At 43.6% G+C, this 21,355-nt stretch overlaps 1 protein-coding gene across 13 annotated transcripts in view; it reads left to right on the top strand.

Moving 5' to 3' along the window:
* The window catches only part of TIAM2 (TIAM Rac1 associated GEF 2), a 216,281-nt gene that overhangs the window by 154,414 nt on the left and 40,512 nt on the right, over nucleotides 1-21,355 (top strand). For all 13 annotated transcript variants that reach the window (XM_074368102.1, XM_074368106.1, XM_074368100.1 and 10 more), the window contains one exon: nucleotides 16,041-16,144. In XM_074368102.1, coding sequence (XP_074224203.1) covers nucleotides 16,041-16,144 — 104 coding nt within the window. The remainder of the gene's footprint in view (nucleotides 1-16,040; nucleotides 16,145-21,355) is intronic.

Here is a 21,355-nt window from a genome sequence, read left to right as displayed (position 1 = left end):
TTGTGGAAAACCCTGAATTCTGGGAGTTTATAGCAGACATGTCATGGCGTGTAGCTAAAGAAACTAGAAAATATTGCATTACTTTCCCCTGCCTTATGGCAAGTAGAGAGGATTTGTCTGATCATTTAAAGAGCATGCGAGTGTGGCTAGATAATCCACCCCTATATATAGGCTTTATCTTTCCACTCCTGTAGCTTCGTTCATTCCTTTGGGTCTTAATGTCTTCTTTTTAATGGCCAGGCTCCATTGTAAAATAAATACTAAAATAAATGGTTTTTTTCGGGGGTGAGGGAAAAATGAGTAAATAACTTACTGTTGGTGCCCTGTGAAAACAAAATGCTCCTCAGTATTATCTCCGGGTCCACTAACGGTGTGGTCCTCACAGGCACGTTTAGGGATGTAGCTGGCCTGGGGTCGGGCCTGGGTACCAGCTGGTAGTGAGCACAAGGATGAGACCATGTTGGAGTTAAGGGAGAAGGTGGTGAATAAAATTTGCCAGCATTTTGAGGAAAATCAGTCCTATATTCTCTCTCTTAACATCAAATTCATCTTTCAGGTAAAAATCAATAGAATTTCTCTGAAGTACAAGGTATGCAGTTTCTGTTGGATATGTGACTTTCAGGAGCCATTTGAGAGTCTGGGATGATTGGATCAAATGTAGCCCCCTGCGCAGGCAGAGTGAGCCAGGCCCCTGTGAGGTGGTGGTTCTGTGAAACTGTCTTAGCTATTGTTGGAAAGAGGAAATGTTACATGGCCTGTTACATAAAAGAAAAAAAAAAAGATCTGACTGTTCTGTGGCTGTTACGAGTACTGATTACCAAATGATGCTCTTCTGTATTTGCATTTTTGTTCCCCTTCTTTTGTAACAGGTTTAAAAATGAATTATGTTTCTGCTTATATTCCTCCCTGTAAAGGCGTGGAAACTTAGGAAGGACCAAGTATGAGCATCTCCTTTTTAGCTCTCGCTTCTAGAGACAGCTGTATTGTGGCTGTATCTTTGATCTTTTGGACTGGTAATACAGGCATGGTACGGAATCCCAGCAGTAGAAAAGGTTAAACAGTGATAGACAAGTCCCCTGAAGCTGCAGAGTGAAGTGGTTGAGAGCACAGCGACCAGCCAGGCAACCTGTGCGCAAATCTTGACTCCCAGCTCGTCCGCTAACTAGCTGTGTGACCTTGGTGGAGCAGGTCACTTAAGCTCTCTATGCTGAGTTTTTTTGCAACTGTAAAATAGTCTAGGGTGTTTATGGAATCAATGAAATAATATTTGGAAAGAACTAGATAGTACTTGGCACACAGTGAATGTCATATATGTGTTAGTTAAATAAATAGAGGAGATAAATTTCTCCCACCCTGGCCTTGGCCGCCCCATTTCTTTCCCAGAGGTAAACATTATTCTTAGTTCCTTTCTCACCTTGAGACTCTTAAATGTTGGGGGAAATAGTGTTTTGGTCTTTTGTTTTGTTTTTTTTTTTTTTTTGGTTTTTTTTTTTTGGTTTTGCTTTGTTTTTACTGTGTTATCTTCGGGCACAGCTGTGGTAGGCAGAATAATGGGTCTTCTACTGTAAAAAATGATCAGTGGCCCTAAAGAGCTTTAGTTGTATTAATACTTATTGATATTTACTATATTAGAAATTTAAACTGAGAAATTTAAAAAGTATCTATTAAAATTTATTTTAATGTGACAACAATGAATCCACTTTGTCTTAATGCAATAAACATATTTTTAATGAACTAGTTCTCCAAACCAAAAACATGTATATATCAGTGAGAAGAACAGAACTGTTTCACATTTCTGCAAATTTCTTTGTGTGTTTTTAATAGACAGCTGGATTTTATATCCACTTCTGCATTCTGTCTGTTGTAGTGTATTATTTTGATGGAAGTGATTGGAAGAAACCCCAACCTCACATAGATACGTAGTTGTAAAAGGAAGGGAGTATTGGAATAATCATTTCAGATAATTGTGGACAGTCTTTACTATTACACCAGAACTCAACAAGAGGCAGTTCTTCAAGGTTAGTGGCAGTGTGGAATCTGAGGCATCATTGATAGACTCTCTTTTCTTGGTCACACTAAAATCCATTGTCTTACCTTGCACTTCGAATAGATCTTTTGCTCATGTATGATTTTCTAACATGCAGTGGTTACTTAGAAAATATTAGGTCACTAGGTCATGCAGATCTTTCAAATATGGACATTTCATTACACAGCATTAAAAATCACATTCGTTCATATCTTCACCAATCTCATTGGGAAAGTCTCAAAATACTGGGAAGCTGTCAAGCTCATGGTAGTGAATACAAGTTTTCCAAGATTCAAATTTTTGCTGGAACGGTTGAATTATATCTATAAAACTGTCTTTTCTCTTGAAAGTTATAGGCTTGTTTTGCTCACTTAAAATAACATTTTCATCAGTTGTTTTCTCAAATAAAAATTGGGTTTTGTGAAAAAAGCAGCTAGTTCAGCTTACAACACTTTTTCTTGAAACAACCATTGCAGAGGAGCTGTGTGGGGACTTCCCAAAGGTGTTCCCAAGGTCCTAAGTTGACTTGGAGGAACACGAGGGGCCATCCCACGTATCTAAGCAGAGAAGTGACACGATCTGATCAGTGTTTTAAAAGGATCACTGACTGTTGAGAATGGACCATAGGAAACCAGAACGGGACAGAGGCTTTTGCAGTGACCAGGTGAGAGGTTGTGGCTTTGTTCTCAGTGGTCACGGTGGAGGTGGAACCAACAGAACTCGCTCAGAGATCACTGTGGGGGTGGGGGTTGGTGGTGAGGGCAGGAAAGGAGGCCAAGGAGGATCCCAGGTTTTGCCTGAGCAACGGGAAGGATGGAGTTGCCTTCCATTAAGATGGGGAAGCTGTCTGTGGAACAGCTCTCTGGGAAGACCAGGAGTTCGTTTTGGAATGCCTTTGTAAGCCTCTGTATTTATAGTGAACATTCCGCCTGTTTCTAAATGGTTTTAATGGCTTATCCTGAAAGCCATCCATAAAATCTCACAACTCATCAAGGTTAACAACATGAAGGGAAAGGGAAGAGATGTGAATGACAACTTGCCTACTTTAAAGACTTTCACTCATAGAGTAAGGCAAACACACTCTTGTTGTTAGGAGAAAACAGTCAAGTCTGAAATACAAGTGCCCCAAATTCACTCCTTTCATTTCAAACAATTCAGTTATGCTTTGTCGCATCTTATTAATTTATTTCTGATCCTGTAGTCCTCAGCTCTGAATATCTATTTGAATATCTATTTATAAATTGTCCATTCCCATGTAATCCCCCCCCCTTTTTTTTTTTGGCTTTTTTGGCTTTTCGGCCATTAACCACTTCTACATATTCTGGGAAAATGTGACAAAGTTCAAATTATCCAGTTTTGTTCCTTCTTAGTAGCTCTGGGAAAAGTCATTTGCAATGAGACATGTGAAATTGTAAGCAAAATTATTTTGTGTCTTCTGTGAGGAGCCCTTACCGGCTGCCCCTGAACTGGGGCAGATGCTGTAACATGTGGAACAGGTTATAGAATGTCCCTTCCCCCTCAGAGTCTCCCAGCAGACTCCCTACAGAATCCAGAATTTCCAGTGAAGCACTCAGAAGCTTCGAAACAGAAGGACATGCTAGTCTCAACTTGTCTGCCTTGACCTCTCCAGCACTACTTACTCCTCAGTTGCCATTTGTGAATCTAATTCTGACTTTTATGTTTCAGTTGATGAAGGACCACACCCGCCTTCTGTGAGGTTTAGGTATCCTTACATAGTATTAGCAAAATTATTTGAATGTTTATTGAATTTTGTCCTTATTGTTCTATAAAAATCAGGGAAAGAGGGAGCTGAAAAATGTTGGTAAGAAACCTGGATTTCGTAGCTTAGTACCCATGACCCCCAAATGCCAGTCGTCACCTGTGCCTTGGCTGGTGAGCCTGTAGCCCTGTGGGATGCTCTTTGATCTCCAGTCACAGGTCATGTGTTCACTGGGGAAGGAGGAGAAGGAGATTAAGATATGCCCCAGGTGTGTTTAAAAGGCAAAGCCTAAGTAGAAATTTCAGAATTTGTCTAGATCCCTGGGAACAGATGCCTTCACAGAGTCCATCACCTCAGTCTCCATACTTCTAGGACTGCACCCTGTAAGGAGCAGGGGGCTGCCTGCACACCACCTCGGAGGGGTCGTGGGTGCCGCTTCTTCTGAGCTCTGAAAGGCATTTTGTCTGCATACCTGACGTGAAAGTTAAGATTTATTGCCCTCTGTGTGCTTATCATTTACCTACTATTTTCAAGAAATTGAAAATCCCTTGAAAAATAGGGACATTGAGGATCCCAGAGATGTTTAAGACACAGCAGCTAGCACAGTTCTCGGTGAACAGTGGGCGTTTCACTCCGTATCTATTCAGTGAAAGCAGGCGGCTAGGAGTCCCTAGCCAGGAAAGGCAGTGTCCCGAGAGTGGGTTCTCGGGGATAAAAAGCATCTTTGGACCACACCTTGAAGCCTCCCAGATTTCTTTTCATAAATCTGATTGCAGAGGACTTGCGCTGGGACTTTCTCAGAGCTGAAGGCTCTGCTCGCTTGTGCTCGTGCCTAGGGACTCTGGGATGGCATGGGACTCCACTCACCGAGAACCACGTGCCCCAGCTCCAAAGAGTCTGACTGTGAATCCTGGGAGAACACGGAGCCCAGTTCACGTCCCATGTCTGCACTGTTCTGCTGTTTTAACGGGCTGATTGGTGCCCATGACGCAGGACTGTTTTAGTGGGTCAACCCAAACCACAGCTGAAAAAGAATAGGAACCTCTGTATCACTGGTGTAGGTCAATGCTGATAGTGGGATGTGGTTTCGGTTTAATTCAAGGGCACTAACATTTACAAAGGACTGTGAATCTGGAGTCAAGGGATCTGGAGTCTAGTTCCTGGCCTCGTGATTGACCTCGGGCAGGTTACTCTAATTCCTATTTCTTCATCAACTCTTAAAATGAAGGATTAGATGAAACAGTTGAGCATATTTTTTTTTCTTTTCTAACACTCAGTCATTTAATGTGATTACAGCACCAAGTTAAACTACTCTAAGAATGTGTCTTTATCCTAAAAGTTTAGGAAGTGAAAAAAGCAAAGTCATGAATCAAGCATTCCATTTGGTTTTGCAACAAATCTCTGTACCTCTTTAAATAGAATCAGGTCTTGACTGCCAGAGGAAAGGTGTTTGTTAAGGCTTCGTGATAATAGCAGGCTGTCTCGAATACAAAGATCACCAAGAGCCTTAAAAGCATTAATTATCCCTTCCAGCACCCTGATGCAGCCAAGATGTGTTATTATCATTTTACTTTCACAGCTGGGTAAACCAAGGCACAGAGACCCGTCAGGTTGCTAGGAACTTGGACAAGGTCATGGTCAGTGGTTGACAGGGCGAGAACTGTGTCTGTCTGTTTTCCCTTCTACACAGGGGAAACTGTCTGGATTTTAACCACTTTTTTTCCTCTTAAATATTCCTCTATTAATGTACATAGAGTAAAATCCAATAATAATGTGTCCTGTAGTAAGACAAACTGAGATGTCACTGGACTGATGACGGCCCTTGTCTTATTATCTGGGTCCTCATCTGGGGGCTGGGGGTGGTGGTTAGGAACTGACTGCCCGGTGACCACTTACAGCCTGCTCAGTTGGGGAGAGCTGTTTTGTAACCACTTCACTCTCTTTATTCTTGTTTCTTTCTTTATTTAGATAATTCACACTGATTTTCATTAACCTTGCATTCCCGGGACCGTGTGTTTCATGTGCTTTGGTCCTTTGGAACCCACTGATGGTGGAGTTTTACTGTAACTCTCCTTTCTCTCCTTTGAAACCTGCACTGACATCCTCACCATCTTTAAAAAAGAATTCAGTATAATTCACGTGACCATAAAAGTCACCTTTAAAGTGTACAGATCAGTGGTTCATAGTATATTCACCAAGTTGTGCAACCATCCCCACTGCCTGATTCTAGAACATTCCATCAGCTCAGGAAGACACCTGGTGCCCACCAGCAGTCACCCCTCCTTCCCTGCCCCCCAGGCCTGACAGCCACTCATCAGCCTTTTGTTCCTGCAGGTTTGCCTGCTCTGCTGTTTCATATGAGTGGAATCATATGACATGTAGCCTGTTGCATCTGCCTCCTTTCGTGTAGCGTGATGTTTTTTCTAGGTTTATCCATGTCGTCGCTGGAATCAGTACTTTATTCATGCATCCCCTTTCTGGCTGAATAATATTCTATTTCACCCTCTTTTAATCCCACGACACAGCAGCACTTCCTGGAAGGAAGTGTAACTCCGGTTTCCTTTCTCCTGTAGCACATCTCTCAGTAGAATCTTGTAAATTTTTTTAGGGTTTTACTCAGGGTCTTTAAATAGAATACCCACTAAGTAGTTTGGAAGAGTTTTGAACTTAAATTCTACTTGATTGTAGTTCTTTAAGTGTCTGAAATACAGTGGTGTCTGTTAATTGCCCCTGAATGTAATTAAATGTGACATTTGGGTGGTCCTCCCGGCTCTGCAAGTATCGGTTTCTAATGGACCTGAAACTTTGCCTGAAGATCTGTTGCCATTGACTTTGTATTTTCCGTCAGGGACCTGGGTGAGGTCCAATGGGAGGCCGTTTGCGGCCTTTCTTGGGGGCTGAGAGCCTGCCACAGCCTAGCCTCCCAGAGAACAAGGATGTGGAGCCACCTCCATTCCCCTCCCCACCTGCCAGGAAGGCCTTTCCTCCCCCGAGCTGTACAGAGCATGGAGGTGGCTTCCAGGACACTCCTACCCTGTTCCTCTAACTGTTCTTTCAGATGCTCAGGCAATTTATCACAAGATAATTGAATCAAATCATGGCAGCCTGCTATTAAGAAGCATTGGCTACCAGTGTTTACCTCTGTCTGTTTATCTCCAGAGACCTTGCATTGTCAACATCAGCAGGTGGAATGTGACCTCAGGTTAAGTGCACTTTGAAGGTTTATGAAATTTCATTTTTCTGGAATCGTATTTATGTTATGATAGAATTGACTTCTCTGTGGGCTTGACAGTGACATTCAGACTGCTGCCTTGGATCTGCTCGGCACAAGAATAATAACAGTGAAGAAATGCAGAGTCCCCGATCTCTTCAAAAAGTAGCCTGATTTTTAATCTGTACCAGAAGGACATGATAGCGGTGGTCACCTTTGTCAACGGTGCAGCTGAGGACTCGATTAGCCTTTGAATGTGGTCAGCCCAGCGTTGTTTGTTCTTACTACGTAGTCCATCTGTTCGTTCCTTTAAATGGTTTTATTTCCATTCTCTTTCACTGATGGATGACGAGTAATATTTGCTTGGATGACAGAGCATGGCAAATATCATTAACGACAGGTGTCACAAACCACTGCCTTTTTAAGTAAGAGCCTGAGTAAAGTTTAGGGAAATCTGAGTTAATTAAAAATAATCAATGCTTGAGGGAGGGTATAGCTCAAGTGGTAGAGCTCATGCTTAGCATTCATGAGGTCCTGGGTTCAATCCCCAGTACCTCCATTAAAGAAATAAAGATTAAATAAATAAACCTAATTACCTTCCCCCCGCAAAACAAACAAACAAACAAAAAAACGAATGGGTTTAAAAAAAATCAGTGCTTTACAAAGTATGCAAATTTAAACTTAAAAATTGAGAGATTTTAAGCTTTTCTGTGCAGATGAACTCAATCCTCAACATGCCCTTGATACCAAGATAAACTGTGTGTTGGAAGCATTGATACAGAATTTTATACTGCTTCAAATGGCTCCTCACTCACCCCGCAGCTTGAAGCAGAGCTCATCCCCATGCTGTGACTACCATCACTAATTTCTCAAAAAAAAAAAAAAAAAAAAACCGTGTCAAATAGGGGAAGACAAACGTTCTCCTCTCAGGTCAGTTTCTTGTTTTTTGGCCTTGGGATTGATACCTTCTTGAGATTTTAACTCAATTCCTCTTACAGTCGCTGTTCCTGAGAACACGGGATCTCTTCTCTGAGAACTAGCTGTCTGGCCTCTGAAAGCAGCTCCTGGCTGCGGCCTGGGCAGAGCATCTCCCTCCTGCAGCCGGGAGCTGCCTGGTGTCTCTGGGCGCTGCTGGCAGCCACCTGGGTGTGTGTCGGGCTCTAGGAAGGCTTGTTGCCTCTGCCCTCGCTTCCTGGTTGAGTAAGGAGGAGGCAGCCACTAGGACGGGGACCATGGCATCAGCTCAGTGAGCCAACCTTGTAGTTGGCTGCTGAGCAGAGTGAGGATTCCTGAGGAGTAAACGGCGGTGGGAGACTGGCTGGGACACCACCACATGCCCAGGCCCCCTTCCTGGCCCCCCCAGAATCACCCATTCCCTGAAAGACCTGGGTAAAAAGATGGCAGAGTCCACACTCCTGCTCAGTAACTGTGCTGAACTGGCTTTGGAAGTGATGTCAGTGTAAACTTTGAATTCGCAGTATGAGCCAGGTGGGCGAAGCAACCCCTAATGTTTCTGTTGCTGAGTGGATACCCAGGATGTGGCTTGAACACAGGGTTTGGCCTTCAGCTGTGAAGGGTTTGGGGCTGCCAGTTGCCTGGCTGGCTGTGATGCTCATGGTGTCTGTGCCAAGGCAGCGCCCAGGAAGACCCTGAGTTACTGGGCGTCTCCTGCCCAAAGCCCCGAGGGTCCCTGGTTGTCTGTGGGGAACTGTCAGGTGAGCAGAGGAGCGGGGCCAGTCACCTTCTGGGACAGCCTGCCTAGAGTGTCATCACTCTCCAAAAATGATTTTTTTTAACATTTTTTATTGATTTATAATCACTTTACAATGTTGTGTCAAATCCAGTGTTCAGCACAATTTTTCAGTCCTACATGGACATATACACACTCATTGCCACATTTTTTTCTCTGTGAGCTACCATAACATTTTGTGTATATTTCCCTGTGCTATACAGTATAATCTTGTTTATCCATTCTACAATTTTGAAATCCCAGTCTATCCCTTCCCACCCTCTGCCCCCCTGGCAATCACAAGTCTGTATTCTCTGTCTATGAGTCTATTTCTGTCCTGTATTTATGCTTTGTTTTTGTTTTTTAGATTCCACATATGAGTGATCTCATATGGTATTTTTCTTTCTCTTTCTGGCTTACTTCACTTAGAATGACATTCTCCAGGAGCATCCATGTTGCTGCAAATGGTGTTATGTTGTCGGTTTTTAATAGCTGAATAGTATTCCATTGTATAAATATACCACATCTTCTTTATCCAGTCACCTGTTGATGGACATTTAGGCTGTTTCCATGTTTTGGCTATTGCAAATAGTGCTGCTATGAACATTGGGGTGCAGGTGTCATTTGAAGTAGGGTTCCTTCTGGATATATGCCCAGGAGCGGGATTCCTGGGTCATATGGTAAGTCTATTCCTAGTCTTATGAGGAATCTCCACACTGTTTTCCATAGTGGCTGCACCAAACTGCATTCCCACCAGCAGTGTAGGAGGGTTCCCCTTTCTCCACAGCCTCTCCAGCATTTGTCATTTGTGGATTTTTGAATGACAGCTATTCTGACTGGTGTGAGGTGATACCTCATTGTAATTTTTATTTGCATTTCTCTGATAATTAGTGATATTGAGCATTTTTTCATGTGCCTTTTGATCATTTGTATGTCTTCCTTGGAGAATTGCTTGTTTAGGTCCTCTGCCCATTTTTGGATTGGGTTTTTATTTTTTTCTTACTGAGTCATATGAGCTGCTTATATATTTTGGAGATCAAGACTTTGTCGGTTTCATTCGCAAAAATTTTCTCCCATTCTGTAGGCTGTCTTCTTGTTTTACTTATGGTTTCCTTTGCTGTGCAGAAGCTTGTAAGTTTCATTAGGTCCCATTTGTTTATTCTTGCTTTTATTTCTACTAGAAGAAAATTTTTGAAATGTATGTCAGATAATGTTTTGCCTATGTTTTCCTCTAGGGGGTTTATTGTATCTTGTCTTATGTTTAAGTCTTTGATCCATTTTGAGTTGATTTTTGTATATGGTGTAAGGGAGTGTTCTAGCTTCATTGTTTTACATGCTGCTGTCCACTTTTCCCAACACCATTTGCTGAAGAGACTGTCTTTATTCCATTGTATATTCTTGCCTCCTTTGTCGAAGATTAGTTGACCAAAAGTTTGTGGGTTCATTTCTGGGCTCTCTATTCTGTTCCATTGGCCTATATTTCTGTTTTTGTACCAATACCATGCTATCTTGATGACTATAGCTCTATAGTATTGTCTGAAGTCTGGGAGAGTTATTCCTCCAGCCTCTTTCTTTCTCTTCAGTAATACTTTGGCAATTCTTGGTCTTTGATGGTTCCATATGAATTTTATTATGATTTGTTCTAGTTCTGTGAAATATGTCCTGGGTAATTTGATAGGGATTGCATTAAATCTGTAGATTGCCTTGGGCATTGTGTCCATTTTAACAATATTGATTCTTCCAATCCAAGAGCATGGGATATCTTTCCATTTTTTAAAGTCTTCTTTAATTTCCTTCATCAGTGGCTTATAGTTTTCTGTGTATAATTCTTTCACCTCCTTGGTTAGATTTCTTCCCAGATATTTTATTACTTTGGGTGCTATTTTAAAGGGGATTGTTTCTTTACTTTCTTTTTCTGTTGATTTATCGTTAGTGTAAAGAAATGCAACTGATTTTTGAACGTTAATTTTGTAACCTGCTACCTTGCTGAATTCTTCAATCAGCTCTAGTAGTTTTTGTGTGGACCTTTTAGGGTTTTCTATATATAGTAACATGTCGTCGGCATATAGTGACACTTCTACCTCTTCTTTTCCAATTTGGATCCCTTTTATTTCTTTCTCTTGCCTGACTGCTGTGGCTAGGACTTCCAGGACTATGTTGAATAGGAGTGGTGATAGTGGGCATCCTTGTCTTATCCCAGATTTTAGTGGGAAGCTTTTGAGTTTTTCACCGTTGAGTACTATGCTGGCCGTAGGTTTGTCATATATAGCTTTTATTATGTTGAAATATGTTCCCTCTATACCCACTTTGGCGAGAGTTTTTATCATAAATGGGTGTTGAATTTTATCAAATGTTTATTTTTAAAAAGAGAAAGATGCCTGAGGCTGGTCGTGTGTGGACCCTGATCTAGGACCTGGCACACTGTGGCCTCCAGTGCTTGGTGCCCATCCTGCCAGGGAAGAAATAAATGGAATGAGTCGGTCCACACAGAGCAGCTGAGGCTGTGACTCGGGACGTTTCATGTCTGCTCACCTAATGGCTGGGTAGCAGCGCCTGTTGGCCACATTTGATGTTAGCTGCTTCAGATTGCTAGACCTCACCCCAGATTCCACAAGGAACGAGAGGAGAAAGACAGAAGAGTGTGTTTACCCATGACAACTAGGTGTCTTGACTTGAATTTGTCATTTTGTAATTTTTCATCACTTACAGTCTCATTGGCCAAAGACCCTTCTGGAGTGTGTCTGCACTTCTGTCTGGTAGCAGCTGAGCATGGGGTGGGGTGGGAAGCACCTGCTGATGGTTACCTGATGGGGTCCGGTGCCCCACACGTGTCCCGTGCACAGGTCCCCGCGGAGGCTCTCCCCAGGCGGGGAGGGGAAGGATGCATTTACTCACTTCAGCAGCTGGTGCCCAGGACGTGGGCAGCGTGTGAGTGGGGCTGTGTAGGCATCTGGCACCCAGGACAGGGTGTCAGCGTGCTGCCTGTTTAAAGCAGGCTTGTAAATAAGCATTCGGATTTCCCGGCCTGTATCTCTTTTTATTTTAGCCAGTCTGCTATTCTTCCCGAACCTACTTTGTGCTCACTTCTCCTCTAGAAAGAACACCTAGGGCGCGCTGCCTTTTACACGCGGGACTGCAGGTCCTGTTGCAATCTGAGGCTCCTGGAGCCGGGGTCTGCCGCTGCAGATGCTGTCGCGCTGGGCTCCCTCATGCTTTGGCGTCTCCAAACCAGCATGGGTGCACTGCTGGTGGGGTCGGAAAGGCGATCAGCCACCCCACAGACTCCGCTGATGCCCAGGTACCGCTCAGCGTCTTGAAACTTGGTGGCGGAACTGCTCCGTCTCCCCATCTTGGCAGAGCTGCCTTCCCCTCTCGGATCCCTGCGGCCGGCCTCAGTGGGAGCCGGATCCTGTGACCCATCCTGTCCAAGGCCTGCCTCAGAGAGGACCCACGCCACACCCAGAGGCGCCCTGAAGTCGGCGTCATGGAAGGTGGCCACTGAGCCTCACTGACTCACGGCGAATCCTTCCATCCTGGGGTGGGCAGGGTTTTGAGAAGAAGGGTATCAGGTGTCCTGTTAGCAGGTAAAACTTTGCCTTTGGAAGAAGTAAAAGGTGGTTCTGGGAGTTTTCAGCATGCAAGTTCCAAAGTTTTGTGAATACATTGAAGAGATGACTCAGAACTCACTTCACACCCGCTTTTGACACAGCCGTGTTATTTTCTCCAGCATCCATCTGGCACCTCCGGGCTCCAGAGCTCCCTGTGCCCATGCCGTGTTTGGGATCTTCAGGGGACTTGAGGTCGCCTTCATCTTTGTATCCTCAGAACTTAGTGCATACCTGACACGGAGCAGGTGCTGTGGAAATCTTCATTATGATTGGGTGTCAGATACCCTGTGCTTAGTACAACTCTTTAAAAAAAACCGGAGCTTTTGATTTGCAAGGTGAAGGCAGCAATAATGCAGACTTGGTTCTGTTACCTGAGTGATGGACTTTTACATCGCATGGTGTCTGCGACGTTGCTCTTTCCTGATTTTCTGGTTCTTCTCTGACTGTGACTTCTCTCTAAAGAGAGAGGGGCCTCCTTCCCTGCAGTCTGTGCCTTGGCGATTCCAGGTTCTCTCCTTGGTCTTCTTTGTGTCCCACTCGGCACATTCCCCCTGGTGGTGGGGAAGGGGCACCATCCATCCCCCTGGCTTCATTGCCAGGTGCAGGAGGATGGCTCCAAACGCACACCCTGTGCAGACCTTTCCTGCACTCCCCGACTCTCAGGTGGCATCTCAAGACTCGGCTTCACCAAAGCTAAACTCGTGACTGTCACTCCCACCCCACCCTGTTCCCATGCACCCAGTCACCTGAGACGTAGAAGCCAGGCTCTGCCTTCCTACCTCCCTTGTCTGTATCTCCTTGTGTGCGAAACAGGCAGCGAAGAGGAGCCCCGTGGAATCTGGGTTGTGCTGGTTCTACTCTGCATTCGTTTGAGTCCTTCCACCTCATACCCTAAGTGTTGCTGTGACTTTCTGGCCTGCTTTTCTGCCAAAGTCCTACCCGCTGTCGGTCCCTCCATCCTAGGGTGACCTCACACCCCTCCCACCCCTGCCCCGTGTGGCAGCCACACTCAACACGTGCCCAGATCGTGCTGGGCTCTCCGTGGGATTTGCCTTTACTTAGCTGCCTCCTGTTCATGGAATCCCGTCTCCCCACTGCCCACCCTGCCTGGTTGTCTTCAGCCTTAAAGACAAGGGGCCCTCACTCAGATTGAAAGGCTTTTCTCCAGTGTCTCCTTTGCTCTGAAGGCTTTTAGGGCCCCAGGGAGAATTCACTTCCCTCCTTCCCCTGAGCGGACCCCTCTCACGTCGTCTGTGACGCCTTGTTGTGCTCCTGCGTCTGTCTCCCTTTTCCTCACCAGTCACATCATCTGGGCGAGAAGCACATCCTGAGAGTAGGAACCACCTCTGTATTCCCAGCACCTAGCACAGAGCCTGGAAGAGAGCCAGTTCTCAAGAAGTGCATGTTAAATGGACGGATGGAGAGATGTGTTTATGCTGAACACGGTAGGATGTGGACTGTTCTGTGAATTCTGTTGGTTGGCCTTTTTACAAAGGTGCACCCGGCAGCCTAAGGAGGCAGTGATGGGGGAACAGTGGGAGGAGGGGGTCACTTTTGGTTTAGAGTCTAATCTTGCTTCCCATGTGGTCAGCCTATTGGTGAGCAGACTGCCTCCGTGGTGTGGTGTTAGGAGCCCGGAGAGCTGAGTTCCGTATCCCTGCCTGTCATTGCGTCCTGAAATTTGCCCGGGGACGGCTCATGCTTCTGTGATCAGCACCGCGTAATCGGGGCTAACTCACTCTACAACCAGCAACAGTGAAGTATGACTTAGACAATGTGGTCCTTTTCTAGGTGGGATTAGGGTGTTGAAACAAGCAAAAGGAAGACAAAGTTTGCGCTCCAGATTCCTGTAGGCCATCAAGACGTTTTCTTTAGCTCCCCTCTTGCCTTAAAAGCAAGTGCTTGTGTAGTGATTGGTGTTATCAGCCTGGACCAGCATTTCTGTTCGTGAGTTCCATCAACCTCCTAGGGCTCCCATAGCTTCCAAAGGTTTCCCAGAGCCCACTGTCCCTGCCCCCGCGATGCTGGGTGGTTTGTCAATGTCCATGCCTTTTCAGCCTCCATCAACTCAGACAGGTATGAGCTCGATGACATCTTCTTGTAGCTGACAGGGATCAGAAACCACGTGGTTTCACCTAGTTGAGGGGATAATCTACCAAGTACAAAAATTAGAATGAAAACTTGTATAGTATCATGACAGAGGCTGGTCTTTCCATCTTTCTTGAATTTGTGGATTTGAGCACCACTGGAAAGAACTGTGGAAGATGGCATATGTGTATAAATGTAGGTTGCAGAACCACACACTCTCCTTAACTTCTATATTCTTAACTCTTACTCTGGAAGCTAACAAAGTTTTGCTGTTCCCCTTGGGACTTTCAATTTAGGGTGAAATTGTGGTGATGTTGGAAAAAGAACTATCCTTGCAAATGAGCAGGTTGTGGGTTGTAATAAGAATCTGTGATATTACATCATTGGTTTTCTCAGATGCACCTGGTGATTTTGCCCTCCCTTAGCCAAAAATAAAGGGAGGGCAGTGCCAATACTGTATAATAGCGTACTCGGCATGCTCAATATCACTAATTATCAGAAAAATGCAAGTCAAAACTACAATGAGGTATCACTTTGTACCAGTCAGAATGGCCATCATTAAAAAGTCCACAAATGATAAATGCTGGAAAGGGTATGGAGAAAAGGGAACCCTCCTACACTGCTGGTGGGAATGTAGTTTGGTGCAGCCATTGTGGAAAACAGTATGGAGATTCCTTAAAAAACTGAAAACAGACTTTCCATATGATCAGCAATCCCACTCCTGGGCATATATCTGGAGGGAGCTCTAATTCAAAAAGATACCTGCACCCCAGTGTTCACAGCAGCACTATATACAATAGCCAAGACATGGAAACAGCCTAAATGTCCATCAACAGATGACTGGATAAAGAAGCTGTGGTATTTATATGATGGAATACTACCCAGCCATAAAAAGAAAAATAAGGCCATTTGCAGCAACATGGATGGACCTGGAGATGGTCACACTAAGTTAAGTAAGCCAGAAAGAGAAAGACATGTATCACATAATATCACTTATATGTGGAATCTAAAGAAATGAGACAAACTTATTTACAAATAGAAACAAACTTATTTACAAACAGAAACTATTATTTACAAATAGAAAACAAACTTATGGTTATCAAAGGGAACAGGGGTGGGGAAGGGATAGATTAGGAATTTGGGATTAGTAAATACAAATTACTACATATAAAATAGATAAACAAAAAGTCCTACTGTATAGCACAGGGAACAATATTCAGTATTTTGTAATAGCCTATAATGAAAAATAACATGAAAAAGAATATATATATATATACCTAAATCGCTTTGCTGTATACCAGAAGCTAACACAGCATTATAAATCAACTATATTTTTGAATAAATAAATTTAAAAAATAGCGTTCTTAGTTAAGTTTACACAGTAATGACAAGGGTGGCCAGGCATTTAAATCATTGTCTCGATTGGTCATTGGCCTCCTTTGACCAAACAGGCAGATGTTGTGTCTTTAATTAGCCAGAGCCCAGATGTGTTTCAGAAGACCAGCTGTGCACGTGGTAACTCCTGGGTCACTGAGGAGCCTGACGTCTGCGTTCTGGGTTGTTGAAGTTTTTCTTTCTCCGTCTGGGCCTTTACACCAGTCATTACTATTCTCTGCAAACGGCCAGCCTCACCTATGCTTTTGTCACTTTCCACGCAGATCTCAGCAATGTCCCTGACATCACAACTGGCCTGAAAAGGAGTCAGACAGATGGCACGCTGGACCAGGTTTCCCACAGGCAGAAGAAAGAGCAGACATTCCGGGTAAGATCCTGTCTCAGACCTCAAACGAGGACCTGGCAGGCGAGTGTTAGTTCCTGCCTTCCCCAGAGGCGGGGGAAAAGATGGAGTTCTCCTCTCCCTTGGTCCAGCCATCGATGCAAACTTTTTTTCTTTTTAAATCCCTTAAAGAAAATTGTTTCCTTCTTTATTTGAAGTGAAGTACTAATGGGAACCCTTGATTCTAGCTGGACCTCCCCCATGGCTCCTCTCAGGCCACCAAAGAGCCATACAAACACAGCCATTTGTATGTTAGGATGGTTTGACAAGGAAGATCTAAGCTCAGGTGTTCCGGCAGCCACATAAAATTATTATTCTATTTCTTTACTACTTTTGGATTTTTTTTTCCAAAGCTAAATTACTTTGGGAAGTGGTCATTTTGTTGTGGTAAAATATATAAAACATAAAATATGCCATTTTAACCATTTTTAAGTGTATACTTCATCGCATTAATTGCATCCACAATATTTTGCAAACCATTACCATGGTCCATTTTCCAAAACTTCATCCTGCCAAACAGAAGCTCTGTACCCATTAGACAGTAACTACCCACTCACCCCACCCGCTGGTCCCCTGGTAACCTCTACCAGACCTGTCTCATTTGCCTACTCTAGCTACCTTATGTAAGTGGGATCGTATAATGTTCATCCTTTTGTTTCTGCATAACGTTTTCAAGGTTCATCCAAGTTGTAGCGTGTATAAAAAACTCACTCCTTTTATGGCTGAGTGATACTCCACTATGTGCATACTACATTTTGTTTATCCATCCATCTATTGATAGACACTCGCGTTGTTTCCGCCATTTGGCTGTTGTGAGTAACGCGGCAGTGACGTTGGCATACAGAAATCGGTTTAAAACCTTGTTTTCACTTCTTTTGGGTGTGCAGCTCGGAGTGGAATTGCTAGGTCGTATGGTAATTCCATGATTAGCTTTTTTGTGGAGCAGCCCAGCTGCTTGGCACGGACAGCACTGCCCCATTTTACATTCCCACCAGCAACGGACGAGGGTTCCAGTTTCTCCGCACCCTCACCAACACTTGTTACGGTCCCTCCCTTTACATTTTTCACTGTTCTTAGTCAGCTGTCCTTTCAGAAATGGTCTGATGGACATGATCTTAAGTACACAATCCAGTTTTAACTGACTTTGAAATGATAACACTGTTTTATATTTCTTGCTTTTGTCATAAGTACAAAACAAGAATGGAGGAGATACAAACTATGGCAGGTGTTTAAATAAAACTTATCGCAGGGACCACACCAAGGTTAGGTTTAGACTAAGACCCCCGGGGGCCAGTCCCTTGGTGAGTGGCCACGTGACACACCCTTCGGTGACTGGTGGTGCTCACTGCGAGTTGGGTGGGTCAGGTTACAGCCTGCCAGCTTTCAAGCAAATTCTAGTGGCCACTGGCCCCAGCCTCTCCTCCCCTCTCTCCCTTCCTTACCCCCTGAATCCCTCCCCCCTTCCTATCCACCTCCTCCAAAATCTCCCTTCTCTTTCTTTCCAAATCCTTGTACAGAGCAAATACTCAGCTGCCTTCACTGGTTGGTTATACCTCTAGGATGCAATTTCTTTTACTAAGCTTAAATCATCAGCATCTTTAGCCTGACTACTCTGTTCTATCTCTGGTGGGCTGTTTACCTTTGGAAACCCAATATTGTAGCTCGTGGACCTCATTTTTTTGAAACAGTAGATCCTCAAGCATCAAATAGGTGTGTTTGGATGGCTTTGTCTTAAATTTTTTTTTTTAAAAAAGGCAAATGCTCATGAAACACTCAAGCAGCCAAGCTCTCTATTAAAGGTAAGTGTGCCTGTGGGGTGCTGGCGCTGTGTGTCCACATGAGGGAGAAATCATTAACGCCATTAGGGATAATGGTTTCCTCTCTGTTATAATCTGAGTCCCACATTTAAGTTCTGAAGGAGGAAATTAATTCTTTTCCCGGTTTTATTTTATGTTAAGCTTTTATAAAATAAATATGCAAAAGGTTACCATGTCATGGCTATTTCCAACTCTGTTACTGAGCAGTGCCTATCATGACCAAACAAAGCGTTTATAAAATGAACATTGGAGCATCAGTTAGAAATTTAGAAGAGGAGCAAAAGCTGCAGTTCAGCTAGAAATTGGAGCTCTCTGAGCTCTCATTTTCATGGTTAAAGGAGAAAGCAAATAAATACCAAAGAGCACAGGAGAAAAAAAAGTGGAAAAAGAATATTCGCATGTTAATTATTTTGTCAAATCCCTCTCAAGTCGAGAGTAGTTCTCACCTCATCTTTTTCAAATTTGAATAAATCTATCTATAATAATGGATTTCAGTACGTTTGTTAAAAACAGCAACAACAGCAAATGCCTAGCAGTCACTCTGCTTCCCTGTTCTTTGTTCCTTGGCAGAGAAGGATCTGTGATTATCAGAAGTGATCATTGTGATGGATATTAGTGAAAAGGTAGTTTTGCATTGAAGAATTAAAAAATAGGATTTCTCTCTGTTATTTTTAGCCTCCTGAAACATCCAGTTATATCTAAAAGCAGTGTTTTTCTCTTTTCTGAATGGCGATTTGAGAATTTGGGGATGCGTGCCTATCGTGTGCTGGTCGTGGGTCTCTGGGGACAGCCCTGGCACTGTCCCCTGGTGCCCACAGGACGCAGTCACCCCCGTCACCCCCCAGAGAGGAGACCAGCCCCTGTTTCCTGGGCTCCCCAGGCTGGCGCATTGTCTAGCCTTCTCAGGGGTCACGAACTTCTTTTCAGATAAGACCCTGGTTGAACCTGGCCGTTGGGGGTGTTTTACTAACAGTATTCTAGATGGGAGAATAAGGAGTAATTTTCCTCGCAAATCCAGTGCAGCCGGGCTTGCTGAAGTGCAGCTGTAAGGGGGGCTTCTGACAGCCCCGCAATTTCTGCAAATGGTACATAATTGATCGCCTTCTTTCTTTTCCAGGGTGCCTATTACTGTCACAGCTCTTTGTGTGCCCCTGGCAACCTCTTCCATGTGGGGGACTTTTTTTTTTTTCAATATTGTTAGCAATTAGCTTGCACTATTGTCATAGTTTGGAGTTTGAAAGGAATAAACAATTTCTTTGGGGGTGAAGGGGCTGAAGGAGTTCCTGGTTTGTTCTGGGAACTTGAGGGGTGGAAAGCCGTCCCCATGGAAATCTGGCTGGCGTTGTTTTCAACCCTCTGAGCTGGCTCTGAAGGGGTGGCACTCTGGGGTCCCCGTCTCCCCGTGTGCCCTAACCTGGGGTCCTCCCAGAGCAGGCGGGCTCGCTGCAGGGGGTGGAAACCCAGAGCCAGGGCTGAGCCTCCCCCATCCCCTGACTGCCTTGGAGGAAGAGCTTGGTGGCGCTAGGACGTCCTTGTGAATGTGACTTAGAAGAGCAGTTTGGGATTTTTTTTTCACTGCCTGGGGACGAGAATGAGAGAGCACGTCTGTCTTACTCATTTCTCAACAGCCGACTGTAGATGGAATCAGTCTTCCCAGAGGGAGCAGGCTTCTTTGAACTTTTCCTTTTTATGTACAGCGTGTAAGTAAACAAGGGCTCTGATGCTCAGGGGTGTAGATTCTGGTCCAAACGTAAGCATGCTTGCATATTTCTTTCTCTGTCTTGAAAGTTGATTTTACTCTAAAATGTTGAAAGGCTGATATGCCAAAAAGAAGCTAAGCCTTTCTTTCCAGAAGGGATCCTGGCAGTCATCTTTGAGCACTCTTTACAGCGAAAGATAAGAGGATTTCTCTGGGATCCTAGTGGTTCGGTGGCACTGTCAACTTTTCCTTTCTCATTCCAAGGATGCATAGGTCTTTAAACAGATCTCTGAAATAGCGTTGTCCTTTTGAAATATAAAGATACCAGAAAGTCCTAGGGACATTTCAAATATTTACTCCGTAAAATATGTTTGAAAAGAGAGAAGAAGAATTTGAAGACAGTAAGTCCTTTTCTGCTTTGTCAAATTTTCTTGGGGTGTCGTACGTACTCATGTGAGCTTCCTGCCATAAAAGCAAATCCACACGGGTGAAACCCGTTTCCTACAAGGTAAGCAGCGTTTTCGCTTTAGTTATTCCCGATGAAATATTTTTTCAGCTTTTGAGAAGAATTTTATGTAATCACCTACTGCAGCTTTGGCAGTGATTATTTTTGCAGTTTGTAGGCGTTGTGTTGCTAGAACAGAGAGCATTGAGAATCTGGAGATGCACAGCCTTGACAACGGTGTGTGCTGCTCTTTGCAATTTCATCATGTTTAGGATATATTTTATCCTGCTTCTTTTCAAGGTAGGAAAAAGGGACATGCACTGATGGTTAGGCTTGGGTACCCAGCATTACCATCACTTGCATTTAACATTTAATGCCTGCTCACCCACTTAGCTTAACCGTTTGAGTGTTTTTTTTTTTTTTTTTTTTTGTTTTTTTTTTTTTTTGCATGAATTGCTTTTAAGAGCTTGCATCTCTGAGAAGCTAAAGGAAAAGAAAAAGATTAGCGGATCACGTGATTAGTTTCCCAGCATTTTTAATTATATCTCTCTTACCTTTCTTTGAGTGTCCTGAATTTCAGGATCTTTTGGTTGTTAGATGTTTTTGTTAAAAAGTCAAGTGAAAATACAATTTATAAATAGTAGCCTTTCCATAGTAAACAAACTTATGGTTGCCTGGAGGGGGGAGGGGAAGGGGGTGAGAAGGGATAAATTGGGAGTTTGAGATTTACAAATATTAACTATATATAAAATAGATAAAAAACAAATTTCTTCTGTTTAGCACAGGGAACTATATTCAATAGTAATAACCTTTAATGAAAAAGAATATGAAAACATATATATGTATGACTGAAACATTATGCTGTACACCAGAAATTGACACATGGTAAACTGACTATACTTCAATAAAAACAAAACACCAAAGAGCTTTGCTAAATGAAAAAATCCTAAAAAGAAATAGTCTTTCTATACATCTGCTATTCAATGGACTAATATAATCATGATCCTTTTTAAAAACCTAACCATACCTATTTCTAAATGCATGTTATCTGAGATAATTCCCATAGAAATGAAGAGAGGTAGCACCTTCAAAGCAAGCCCAGGTCCCTGAAAAATGATTTGGGGTCTGATGTTCCCTAGTAGTGAGACAATAATCTTTCAAGTGACTTAATTCCGGGGACCCTTTTCTCGTAGGCAGTGGGAAAGCAGAATGTGGACCTCGTGGTTGGAAACCCG

The sequence above is a fragment of the Camelus bactrianus genome, chromosome 8 (genome assembly GCF_048773025.1).
Source record: "Camelus bactrianus isolate YW-2024 breed Bactrian camel chromosome 8, ASM4877302v1, whole genome shotgun sequence".
NCBI classification, from domain to species: domain Eukaryota; kingdom Metazoa; phylum Chordata; class Mammalia; order Artiodactyla; family Camelidae; genus Camelus; species Camelus bactrianus.
The sequence above is the reverse complement of the archived record's forward strand: the minus strand, read 5'-3'. Positions and strand labels throughout refer to the sequence as shown.